Below are 13,088 nucleotides of genomic sequence, written 5' to 3'. Positions count from 1 at the left end.
TAGGAAAACAACTTCATCAATTTGATGACACATACTCTGCAAAACGTCACCACACATACAAATACCGAAAACAGCCCCGGAAATGTTTCCCAAAAAAGTGATGTACATGGCTGTGGTTCAATGGTTTGTGCAGTTATTGAAGTCTGCTACTCGTCAGTGGCGATGGAACTTTTATCCTTTTAAAAATAGTTATGTGGTTATACACGAAGAAACTCTGCTATCACATTGGTACTAAACATATATAGTTTTTTTTGTAGGCGCCCATTCTATCACCTCATCTAAATGATCTTCTTTAAAGAATACTGGACATATGGCTTGGCAATATGGTCAACATTTATAACAAGATAAAAATGTTCATATCAGTCGATATCAATAATTATCACAATAAATGTTCCATTATTTCTTTTTAGTTTAAAGACTTTTTTTGCTTCTGAGGGAGTTGTGGTTTTAAACTCCTCTTAATGAGCAGAGAATGAAACACTTATTAAGCAAATCCTTTTACAAACCTGAGATAGATCTATCAGGCTGTGTTCAAAAAGGTTGTGTGTAGAATTAAGTGAAGTTGCATGTTGCAGCTGAATACTCCTCACCTCACCCTCCCAAACATGAAAGAGAACCTGTGGTAGCCTTCAGTTGTCATACAAAGTTTTTCCAGTTTGGACAACTGTAAAAAAAATGGCGGCCTCTGTAGAGGACCTGCTACTGATGTAAATATGAAGTATTTAAATATAAAGGGTAAAGAAAACAACAATTCATACAATTTAGATGATCACAAACTAGTGAAAACATCACTAGGATTATTTTATATTTAAATTCTGCCAAGAGAGGCCTTTCACACTGAACCTTTAAACCTGTAACTGTACTTGCACGTGTATTGTATCAATATATTTGGAATTTTGTTATATTGCTTTTGATGCAACTTATATTGTGACAATTATCCCCCAAAATGTATTGCCCAGACCTACATCCACATATGCCCTATATCAACACTGTCATTAAAAACAAGTGTCAGGTTTTTGAGAGAAGCTTCAATTTATTGACTGAAACTCAAGAAAGAAAGAAACAGTGTGCACCCACAGAACAGCCACTCATCCAGAACAATGACAAAATAAGATTGTAAAAAGAAAAGAAAAAAAAAATCACAGTTTGTTTTATGCAGTCTCACTCTCACATACTCACACACAGTTGGAGGAAGGACATATGTATTTTCAGTGGATTCATATTATGATTAAATAAATTATGAAGGGGAGCAATTCGAAAAAACGAGCAGTACTACATCACACAGGAGAGGAAAGTGCATGGACCAGATATCACAGATCCTGGATTTTACTGGACATCCCAGCAAAAGCAGTAATAATAAGGAATTGGCTCTGTGAGTAACTGCTCGACACGCACACATTATGGGATCGACCACATTCGGAAAATCGCATTAGATTAGAAAATTCTCAACCAAAACGGAAGAAAAAACAACATGTAAACCCTTCTCCCTTCTATAGTCTGAAGACAAAAAAAAAGTAAAACAAGGATCAATAAAAAAATAAATCTGTCACCCCTCCCTGCCCCTACTCTTGAATAAAAGGCTGCTGTATGAAAGGCCCGAGTCCATCAGTGGCTTTCACTCATTTTCTGTGGTTTGAACCCGCACAGAGAGAAGCACACAGCAGTCCACAGGCTTCTCTACAACTCTGTCTTCTTTTTCACGTCAACGTTGTCTTCTGTCCCAGCGTCATCATCCGTCTCCTCGTCGTTCTCGCCCTCTTCATCCTCATTCTCTTCCTCGCCATCTTCCTCATCATCCTCCTCCTCATCACCCTCATCAACCTTCTTGCTCTTCTCCTCCTCCTCCCTCAATTTCCTCTCCATGTCCTCCTGCTCCTCCTTCATCTTCTTCTCTGGTTCCTGGTGTGAAAAGAAGACAAGTTATTTTATGTTTTGAACAGGAGGATGGTGGTTAAGTTGTCGTTGATGATGATCACTAATTTGCTATTTTCAAATTGAACTAATGAGCTTGTGGTTACGACGTGGGAAGTTGTATACATAATGTCCTTGGATTTGAGGTGGTTAAGTAAGGACAACACGTCCGCTAGGCAACATGGACGCAAATATGAACCTTACTGAAACATCAACATTTTCCTTTGACACGTTAGAAATGTCTAAAGAAAAACTCTATGCAACTAAAATTTCATATTTTATCAAAATTTGAAATGGCCTTTCCTCTACACATCACGCTTCTTGATACTATAACCGTTTCCTGGTGTGTCTCACCAAACAACACTGAGCAACAAAGTACAATGATGTGATCCCCTTGCTGGCTTCCCATTCCCCATGTTCATAGAGGTTAAAACAAGGCAAGAGGTAATGTTGCTGCAAACACTGGTTCTTTGCAGTGGTGAGCAAGACATTTTTTAAAAATTAAGATAAATACAGCTAAATAGTTAAAATTAGATGAAACATTGTTTTATTTGGTCTAAAATATACAGTACAGTGTTTACTCAAGCTGAATACAGTCCTACCTTTGTAACTCCCCAGGTTTCCTTCCCAAACTCCTCAGCTTCTTTGACATTGTCACTGATCAGGAAGTTGTCAAAGATGGAACCAGATTTTACCTGAACAAAGACAAACACAGTAATCATATATTCAAGGAATCCCCCTCGTCTTCCTTCAACTCTGGTATCATTGGGCCTCATTCACTAATATTTGCGCAGAAATGTTCCTACTCTCCGCAGAAAATAAGTGCATGCGCAAAATCACCTTACACTTTAACAATAAACACCATCACTGATCACAAGTTATTAGGACACATACAGGACTGATGTTTACTTTGTGTTTGTTTGATTCACTTTAGAGTTTGAGACACATGTTTAAACCTGCTACACAACACGAGACGTAACGCGCACAGACAGGACATCAGGGTTAAAGTGAGGGGAACGATCCGGAGACTGATCTAACATCATCGATTAATAACCAAATAGGGACACACACGAACGCACGCACGCAGACAAAAGAGTTCCTCCCGCAGATTACAACTTAACGCAGGGTTTTAACTTCTTTGTTGCAGAAGAAGCGAAGCCCCGTTTATCCAGAAACATAAATTCAGCAGGTTTTTATAGAGATGATGAGGATGAAAGGGCGTCAATTTCATAATTTGTTTAAAACATTTGGTCAATGCATTAGTAAATTAAATAAGTGCTGTCTACCTACAATTTTTTTTAAATGTAAGTGTAAATGTAGATTTAATATACTATGCATTCAGTTAAAAGGGTGTGTTTACATTTTCTCCGCAGAGTGCGAACAAATTTAGGTACGAACATATTGATGAATCCCAGATTCGTGCGTCAAACGTTCGTACGCACGGTTTAAGCACAGATTGTAAATGAGGCCCATTGATTTTACCACATAACATTCATTAACTCTGTATATATACTTAGACTCTGTCAGTGTCAGAGTAGATTGTTACCTGCCACAGATCCAGGCCCAGTACTCCAATGTTGTCAAACTTGTACATTGCGGCATCTAGAGTGTACTCTGGGTTGTTGATCTCAGGGTGGACCCAGGCTCCCTTGTAGTCAGGGTTGTCAATCTGTTTGGGTTTCCACTCCCCCTGCAGAGACAACACGACAGGGGTTAGAGCTGCTGGTCATCCCAGCAGTTCCATGACAGACATAATGCCTTCAGAATATTAACCCACTACCCAAACCATACATTCAAGTCTACACAAACACCAGTAAAGGGATTTGATATGGTGATTGATCACAGCTCTGGCCCATGTGCTTAGCAGTACAAGCTATACCTTATACTCTGGGTTGGTGATCATGGGGGGTTCCCACTCTCCGTCCATGTCCTCGTCCCAGTCGTCAGGCTTCTTGGCATCAGGGTCAGGGATGGTCTCTGGCATGTCCCAGTCCTGGAAAAAAAGGCAGGTTCGGAGTTACCACTTAAATCGTTAAATATACAATTTAATAACACTGCGCATACGATAAAATAGGAATGTGACCTCTAACCGACTTAATCTTGGTCATGGAGGTTAATTTGGATAATTCTTTCCCAAATACGTGCGTCCATTTCACAGCGACAGCCCGGTTACCTTGTAAACATGCTTTAGGTATATGTGCTTTAGGTTTACATATTCAATAAGATGGGAACACCTACATGTAACATAGAGTGACAGCAATTCTAGCCTTTCATGGACACGTTTTTGGAATGGGTGATATGAGGCGGGGAGGGCAGGAGATAAATTGGGATGCTTAAGACTTGAGGTTGATCATTTCCTACCTCAGACTTGGTGTCACTGGGGTCGTCAATCTTGGCCCTGTCATCCCAGTCACCGGGTTTCGTGGCCTCAGGGTCCTTGACCTTCTTCGGGGGCAGCATGTCCCAGTCATCCTCCAGCGAGCCAGATTCCACCTTTTCATTGTTGATCCTCACCTCATACGTCTGGTCTGGGTTCAGTATCAACGTGTACAGGTGGGTCAGTTCGTCATCCTTCAGGAGTGGAAGAAGGGAATTTAGAGTGAGCAAGAAAAAGTATGAATTAATGTCTATATTATTCAATATGCTGTTTGCTAAGGCAACCTTGCATTTGATGTCTTTCTTGATGAGGTGGTTCTGGCCCTTGTAGTTCACGATTACATGAACCTTCTTTGTGCTGTATCCACAGATGTCAGGCCCTGGAGACATATTTCATTGTTTAACATTACAGATTAAGCAAAACTAAAGATTGTATTTAAAATGAATGTAGAAATTACTTTTTAGAAAAGTGCATCACACATCTCTCCAAAAGTTATGTTCCATGCTCAGGCCTCAGTGTGTTTGCAAAACAAACATGACAGAACAAACTCACCAAACATGATGTAATACTGTGAGTCTCCTTGCAGATCACTCTGGTCGACATCAGAGGGGAAGATCTTGACGTAGCCACCTCCACAGTCAATCTTCTGCTCATGCTTGACAGTGAACTGAATGACCAGGGGCTTTCCCTCATTGCTAAAGGGCTCAAAGCGGGCCGACGTGGCGTAAAAGTGGGCGTCCTGGCTGGTTTGAATACCTAAATAGGAGCAAACCTGTCAGGGCTTTTGTAGCCAACCATGCAATAGTTTCTTCTTACAGACTTTTTATTCTTATTTTATGACTCTTTTATGACTCTTTAGGCCCCAGGTATCCAGGGGCCTAAAGCGCTGGTTTAGGCTACTTTCATTGAAAATTAAATCTAGGAATACACACAACCACAGTACCATCTGACATCATAGGGTCGGTGTGGTATCTTGAGAATGTATTTCAGAAAAATAAATGTTTGTCAAACAATGCAGTTTCTGTTTTATATTAAATGCTTTGAAATAGGTTTGTGTTCAATTAAATTTTCACCTGGAGCTAGGGAGTATCCCAGCACAGAGAACTGTAAACAAAACTTTAAGAGTCGGGGTGTTAATAGAGGCCCGACTGGCAGGTTACTCCAGTCCTGCAAATACTTTCCACACATACTCTACAGACCACGCGTCTCATTTATAACCATTGCACCTCATACTCCGCCCTCTACACGCCCACATTCAACCATAAATGGTCAATGCAAAGCAGCTCATGAATATTAAATGATGCTGCTGAGCAATGGGTTTACCACAGTGAGTCATGACAGAGTCGGCATCAAGCGATGAGAAGAGGAAGTGAAACCTTCTGACTCTGACATTGAAGTGTTTGTTAGTGAGGTGGCGGTGAAGAGTGATTTTAATGGGACAGCAGTGATGTCGATAATAAAGAAAATACAGTGATACTCTGCTGCTGCGGATAATACAATGAGTGAGAGTGAAGACAATAGAGAGAGCGGAGCCTGACATAAAAAAATCTACTTCAAAAGGTGGAGGCAAAAACATAAAACACACTGTCAGAATGTTGGGAATTGTTGTATCGCCTGTTTGTATTTTAATCATCCAAAACTGCAGGATTATTAAATCCAGAGACAGCTGTGATGTCCCTAATCTATAGAATTTAACTGAATTATCATTATATGCTTGTGTTTGTACTGGGATGGTTCGGTTCCGTCAGTCGATCTGTGTGATACTGGACTCAGTTCAGCACAAAGATCACAGATCCATAGAATCTATATCAGCTGATCAGTGGGACAACAACTTTATGATTGCTGAACCCTCGTTTCCTCCTCTTGCAATTAAAAGGTTTGTGTGGAACAGTTATGTCACGCGAGCACAACTAAAGCTGTGGATCAATAATCTGGCTTCAGTTCACCACTTCACGTCTCCAAAACGTTCGTAAGCATGGGTCAGAGTTTGCCTGGAAATGCGCAAATTTTCCTGTCAAGTTTGTTTTTATAAATCCCAACATTTGCGTGAGAAGTGGTGTACGCACTTTTCAGGCCCAGTTTTGTGCGTACGCAACAGTTATAAATGAGACCCCTGCTCCTTTAGTTCCTTATAGTGCCTGCTCTAAGAGCACGTCATAAATGCAGACCTCCTTCACCTTCATTTTCATAAGACTCTATCAACAAGTACCTAACATATGCAAAAGCAGCAATGTCAGACAAACCCATTTGTACCAGCTGACTATGACAGACAATGTATGAAAATTACCTTTATCAGCCTCCGCATCCCCATAGAACTTTCCAGCTGTCAGTTTCCATTGGCCATAGTCGGAGATGTGCTTCGACTGGAGCCACCGGCTCGTCCATCCATCTGGAACACAGCATTCAAACTGGTTACTCACCGGCTGTTCACACAGTTTCACCAGAACACAGTCCACATCTACATGTAAGCTGTGGATCAGATCAGCAGGGCTTTGGCTGTGGAGGAGTGTCCCATTTACTAACACAGTCTCTAGTCTCCAGATGGATGGACCCAGGAATCACCTCTTGGTAGTTAACAGTACTGTGTTGTGCACTTTTATTCTGACTGAGTGAAGAGCGTCGTCGAGGTTTCTTCACATATGGAGGATTTCACCTGAGAGCTCTAATACGGCTCTCATGAAAAATGAAAATAGTTCTGGACGAACATACGGGGACGTCAATTAATGACGTTTTTGGTTTATAAAATATCACACAACATGTCATTTAAAACAGCACATGGATTTTCATTTTACTGCTTTTCTACGGTTCTTCACTTATTTTTAAGCTAACGTCATCCCTCACAAACAGACACGACATGGCCTAACTTTGACATAAAGGAGGATGCTAACACATTGAGGTTATCGTGTAAAATACAGTTCCAGGGTCACATTTTGAAAAGAGAAACCACCAAATGAAAAGACCGTTGGAAGCAGCTTTCACAACACAACACTACTCATACAGAGCAATAGAACAAGAACTGGCTCTACTCCACCTCCATCCTCAAACTGCTCCTTGAAGTAGATGGTGGCGTCAATGGTCACAGCAACAGATGCTAAGAGAGTGAGAAGAGCCCCGGGAAGCGTCATGTCCGCTGCTGTCCGGTACCGGAGAGGTGAAGAGTGCAGACCGGAGGAGAACTCAGCTGATAAAGGCACGAGGAACCGTCACCCGACAACTTCTGCTGCTGACAGCCCTGCACAGATGGCCGCCGCTCATTGGACGAGCGTCCCGCCAATGAAATGGGACCACGAGTTACTTTTCGGAAACGACTCGGGTAGAGTCGGGCGGAGATCGGAGAAAGGTGGGCGGGGCATATATTGGAGAGCAGACGTGCATGCGCTGCAGTGGGTTCACGGACCTGAACGTGGGTGAGCGGGTCGTCCATTAGTCAGCATGGTGGTAGTTCGATCCCACTCTCTCTCAGTCTGTTTGAACATGTGTGTAAAACTGCAAAGCAATTTTATCTCGTGAGCCCCTTTGTCAGACAACAAGTTTAAAAGGACTGCTGTTACACACACTTTCCAATTTATTAGGCACACCTACACAAACCTAATGCAGTATAACACAATGGCTCTATATCCTCACTAACACTGAGAGGTGTCTCTATTTTTGTCTACATCTGTCATTATAACAAAGCGCAATACAACAGCCCCACAAAACCCACACACTCACAGCTGTTGCTGTGTCCGGCCTGAAACATTAACAAGTGAGTCACTGTTTTTACAGAAGACAAATACATCATTTTGGGCTCATGTTAACAGATTAAACTCTAATCATTAGAGTGTCCACACTGCCTGAGTGAAGAACCTCTCTCCTGGCTACAGGTGTGTGTGTGTGTGTGTGTGTGCGCGCGTGTGTGTGAATGTTCCACAAAAGAACATTACTAAAAAGCCCCTAGATGTTTTCTGAAAGGTTATTTCCTAGAATGTTTTTCAGTAGTTATTTTAGATTAGGATTAGTTGGATGATTTAGAGAACATTAGAAAAGGTAACCTTGTTCAACAAAAAAAGAGAGGTTCACTGTCGACAGTGCACCTGAGGTCAGACTAATTTGTTGACTCATTGGCTTGTTAGTTAAAAAGACCTGTGGACTAACCAGTTACAGATGACCACGTGCTCTAACACAGTGATCGTTTTGATCTCTTGTGTTCACAGTTGTGAATATATGAGTGGCAGGTGATACATGATATTGGATTCATTTTAAGGACATCGCTAATTTCAGTATTCTCTTGAACTGTATTGGAGAGATGAACATCAGTCTACTAGCAGGTAATCCCTCCCTTGATGTCGTGATGATGCTGGTGGAGAGAGCTCTCATCATGTCAGTCCAGGTCAGTGTTCACCTGGGTTGAGATGTTGAGAGATTTAAGGCCACCGATATGATTCACATCATCAAACCATTCACTGACCCCTCATGCCCTATGGATGGTGGCATTGTGGTCCTTGATGAGACCCCAGGATCGAAATGTTCCATCATAGGATAAAAGTGATCAGTCAGAATAAGTTTGTATTGATTTACAGTGGCTCCTCTCTCTGAGGAGACAGGTGGACCCAAACTATAGCAGCAAAATCCCCCCCACAGAACCTCCTCACTGTAAAAGTCAAGCCTTCAGGCCAGTACGGTTCTCTTGGTATGCACCACACATGCACTCACCCACTAGGGCAGAATATTGTGAAGGATGACTCATATGAATATATAAGTTTATTCCACATCTTTGTAGACCAGTGCCTATGGGTTTTACACCACTACACTCACAGATGTTCATTTCAATTCTCATTGCTGCTCCCTTCATCTCTATCAGACATTTTCTTATACATAAATGCTTTAAACACTGACACACCTTCCATTATGTTAAAAACTGTTTCTTCTAATCAATGTTGTAAATATTGTAAACTTGTTGATGTGTTCAGCATCTATCACACTTCTGTCCGTCCTGGGAGAGGGATCCTCACATGTGGCTCTCCCAGAGGTTTCTATGTTTTTCACATGTTTTTTTGTTAGTTTTTCCTTACTCTTGTTGAAGGTTAAGGGCAGAGGATGTTAACCTTGTTAAACACTATGAGACAAATTGTGACTCGTGAATATAAGCTATTTTGCGTGATTGAGCAACTCATTTTACATACACATAATGGCTAATGAATTAAAGGAATTAACTAAACTTGCATCTTAATGACCACTGCATCCAATGGATAACTATGTCAATGAAGCAGTTAAATTACAGCTTGTAAGACAGCAGAACTTACTTCAAACAACAAATTATCAAAGAAGATGAAGATGTTTCAATTTGAATGTTTTTATATAATTTGAATTTCATTTAGATACATGTTGGAGGACTCGGGCACAGGGCTGGGAATTTATTATGTTGTGGCAGTTAGTTCTTTGGAGGTTTAGAGATGAAAACCACTTCCTTATTACTTCTGCAGAAAATGTTGCAGATGGCTTTAAAGTTGCAGTGTGTAGAATTTAGTGACATAAAGTGGTGAAGTTGCATGTTGCAGCTGAATACCCCTCACCTCATCCTCCCCTTCCAAACATGAAAGAGAACCTTTGGTAACCTTCAGTTTTCATAAAAACGAGAGGAGGACCCCCCCTGATGTAAATATTGAATTATATTTCAATATAAAGGACCCATTTTAGGGTAAATAAAACAACAATTTGTATAATTTAGATGAAACACACTCGTGAAAACATCACTAGGATTATTTTATATTAAATATCTGTCAATAGATCCCTTTCACATAAATCTAGCAAAAAATAAATAGACACACTGGACCTTTAAATCGTTTTTTCCCACGAGCTCCATCATGGCCAGTCTTGAGATCGTCAGCATCAACTGGTCTGATGGCAGCTGGAGCACCACTGTTTAAAAAAGTGCGAAATCTTCATCAACATTTAAAGACTTGGCTTTGAATTCTCAGTTTTATGGTTGGAATCTTCAAATCTGGAATCCTCCACATCTGCATCGTATTCCGAGGTGGTGACCTCTTCACCATCTTCATCGTTACCACAAGTGGAATGTTCTAAGCAGTTCATTTTCTTTGTTCGAAGTGTTAATGCCTGAGGAGACAAATATTACATTTCCAGTGTTGGAATCTTCAGCACTGGAGTCCTCTTTGAATCATTTGATTCATCAATACAACACATGGATGGAACATTAATGACAGGAAAGGCTGTGTATGTGTCAGAGTTGGTTTCCATCTCTTCTACCAGGTGAGCCATAGTTATGAAACAGTTGTTAAGGGCTTCTTTGGGAGAAATCCTCTGCCCACCGCTGAGATTCAGACAAGTCTAAAAATGCCATCCTTCCTTCATACTTGTGATCGTCTAGTTTCTCTTGCCATCTCTACTGCATCCTACAAGATCAAAAGTCAAAACCCGTTTTGAAATTGAATGACCTGAGACCAGATATATCCTCATATTCCTCTGGCCTCCTTAGTCCTCACCCTACATCCTGATCTGAGGTAATATATTCTGAGGCTGTATTTTCCAGCGGTTATTAGGCCATCAGGTCATACCTCGCCCAGCCAGTACATCAGAACTTTCATCCAGTCGTATTTACAGCTGTGAGGGGAGAAGTCAATGCCATTATACAGCCTTCCTCACACATCTCCACAGCTTCTGACAAGGGGAGGCCCAAGACCACATCTGGAGCCTTGAGTGCAAGAGGCAGTATAGTCATTCCAGCCTTCACTTGGTTCACTGGACAAGCCTCTCTAAAGTCAAAGAGCTTGATCCTGAAAGTCCTTGTGAATGACGCCAATGTTCTTGAGTGCTTCTAATGCCACCAATAATTGTTGGGTCACAGGGCGGATTTCACCAAGACACAGTGGCATATCATTCTCTTTGGTCAGGCCTTAAATGCTCCTCTCCAGAATTTCGAAGGCCAGGCAATAGATTTCATGGAACTGGAAATTCTTGATGAATTTCACAATGTTCGTCAGGGTCCAGAGCACTGACGAACATCTAACATCGCTAATCCTCTTTGATTGTCTCCGTCATCATCCCATTTGGGGATTTTTATAGCAAATGGATCACCGGGGCATAAGTCAGCACATTTAACGACTTGGCCATGAGTTCCTTCTCCACTTAGGTCCATTCCTTTGTTGCTGGCGATATGGCTGTGGAGTACTCACTCACTCACTCACTCACTCACTCACTCACTCACTCACTCACTCACTCACTCATTCGCTCACTATTATTATTGTTATTATTGTTATACATGAATGTATGTTGTATGTAGATCAATTTAATATTAATTTCTGAAAGCCTAGTATATGGAGACTATATTCAGAAAACACAATGCTCAAAATGACCAGAAGGTGGCAATTGTTAACCGTTTCTGGGTGGAGAGGCTGGGAGGCATCTAAAGCAGGAGAAAATGTGTCTGTAGACTCAGAAGTGCTATTAACACCACCCTAATACTGAGCACAGCGTCCATTTGCACTGAAAACATCCTCGGTTATTTGTGGCATGGATTCCACAAGATGTTGGAAACATTTCTTTGAGGTTCTGCTCCATTTTCATTTGCCAGCTGCATATTCATGTTCCTCTGGATTCAGATATGGTGACTGAGGAGGCCACTGAAGTTCACTGTACTCACTGTAATGTTCATGAATCCAGTCACAGATATTTGCTTTGTCACATGGAGTATTATCATAATGGAAGTAGCCAAAGAGGATGGTAAACTGTTGCCATACAGATATCCACATGGTGATCCATAATACTGTAAGAGTAATGAATGGTTGGTATTCAGGTCCCCAAGGTTTGCTATTAAACATTCTTCATAAGATCACGCCACCACAACCAGTGAGATTGTTTGGAACCATGGATTGAAGATCTTGTTGTCAAATTCTGATTCTACCGTCTGCAAAACTGAAACATGCTTTTACTTTAAAGGTCCAGTGTGTAAGATTTAGGTGAAAGGGATCTATTGACAGAAATTTTATATAAAATAATCCTAATGATGTTTTCATGAGTCTGTTTCATCTAAATTATACAAATTGTTGTTTAATTTATCATAGAATGGGCCCTTTATATTGAATTACTTTTTATTTACATCAGGGGGGGTCCTCTCTATGGAGGCCGCCATGTTTCTTGTAGTAGCCCAGACTGGACAAACTAAACACCTTTGAGTTTTTATGACAACTGAAGGTTGAGGTGAGGTGAGGGGTGTTCAGCTGCATCATGCAACTTCACCACTTTATGTCACTAAATTCTACACACAGCAACTTTCAGCAGGCTGGACTACTGTGATGCCCTAATATCTGGTCTACCTTAAAATATCATTGATAACTTACAGCTGATTCAGAACTCTACAGCAAGAGTGTTGACCAGGCGCAGAAAAGGAGATCACATCACTCCTCATCTGAAGTCTTTACATTGGTTTCCTGTCAATTTTCATATTGAATGAATATCAACAACGTGAACTCTGTTGTGAATTTGATTCCTTTTCATCTGTCTGTTAATATTATTAAATGTTTTCATTCTCTTTTCATTGACGTTTTATTTCTTTTTTAGCTTTTAAAATCTATTCTATGTTGTTTCACTGTGAGCAGTTTTTATTGTTTTGTCAAATTTCCTATTCATTAGTCAATTGTGAACTGCACTAACCTCTATAAAAAGTGTTGTACAAACAAAGTTTGATTGACTGACTGATTGAAAATTGACAGAAATTCTTTAGACCCAGCTTTGTTTTTCCAGACTTCACCTGTAACTCCTCTCTTGAGCCTCAGTATGAGTATTGCTATTCACTATTTAATAC

The 13,088-nt window shown here is 40.8% G+C and overlaps 1 protein-coding gene across 1 annotated transcript; it reads right to left on the bottom strand.

The window, feature by feature from the left end:
• Window positions 1–1,008: 1,008 nt before the first annotated feature.
• LOC117760769 (calreticulin-like) lies at window positions 1,009–7,541 on the bottom strand. Its single transcript, XM_034584065.1, has 9 exons — window positions 7,320–7,541; window positions 6,576–6,677; window positions 4,841–5,044; window positions 4,573–4,667; window positions 4,273–4,482; window positions 3,791–3,904; window positions 3,458–3,601; window positions 2,514–2,606; window positions 1,009–1,899 (listed from the first exon to the last, which is right to left on the bottom strand). The coding sequence occupies exons 1-9, from the start codon at window positions 7,411–7,413 to the stop codon at window positions 1,678–1,680; spliced, it is 1,278 nt and encodes a 425-aa protein (XP_034439956.1). The 5' UTR covers window positions 7,414–7,541; the 3' UTR covers window positions 1,009–1,677.
• Between the last annotated feature and the right edge of the window lie 5,547 nt (window positions 7,542–13,088).

Source organism: Hippoglossus hippoglossus, chromosome 4 (genome assembly GCF_009819705.1).
Source record: "Hippoglossus hippoglossus isolate fHipHip1 chromosome 4, fHipHip1.pri, whole genome shotgun sequence".
Lineage (NCBI taxonomy): Eukaryota > Metazoa > Chordata > Actinopteri > Pleuronectiformes > Pleuronectidae > Hippoglossus > Hippoglossus hippoglossus.
This window is presented reverse-complemented; position numbering and strand designations above follow the sequence as displayed.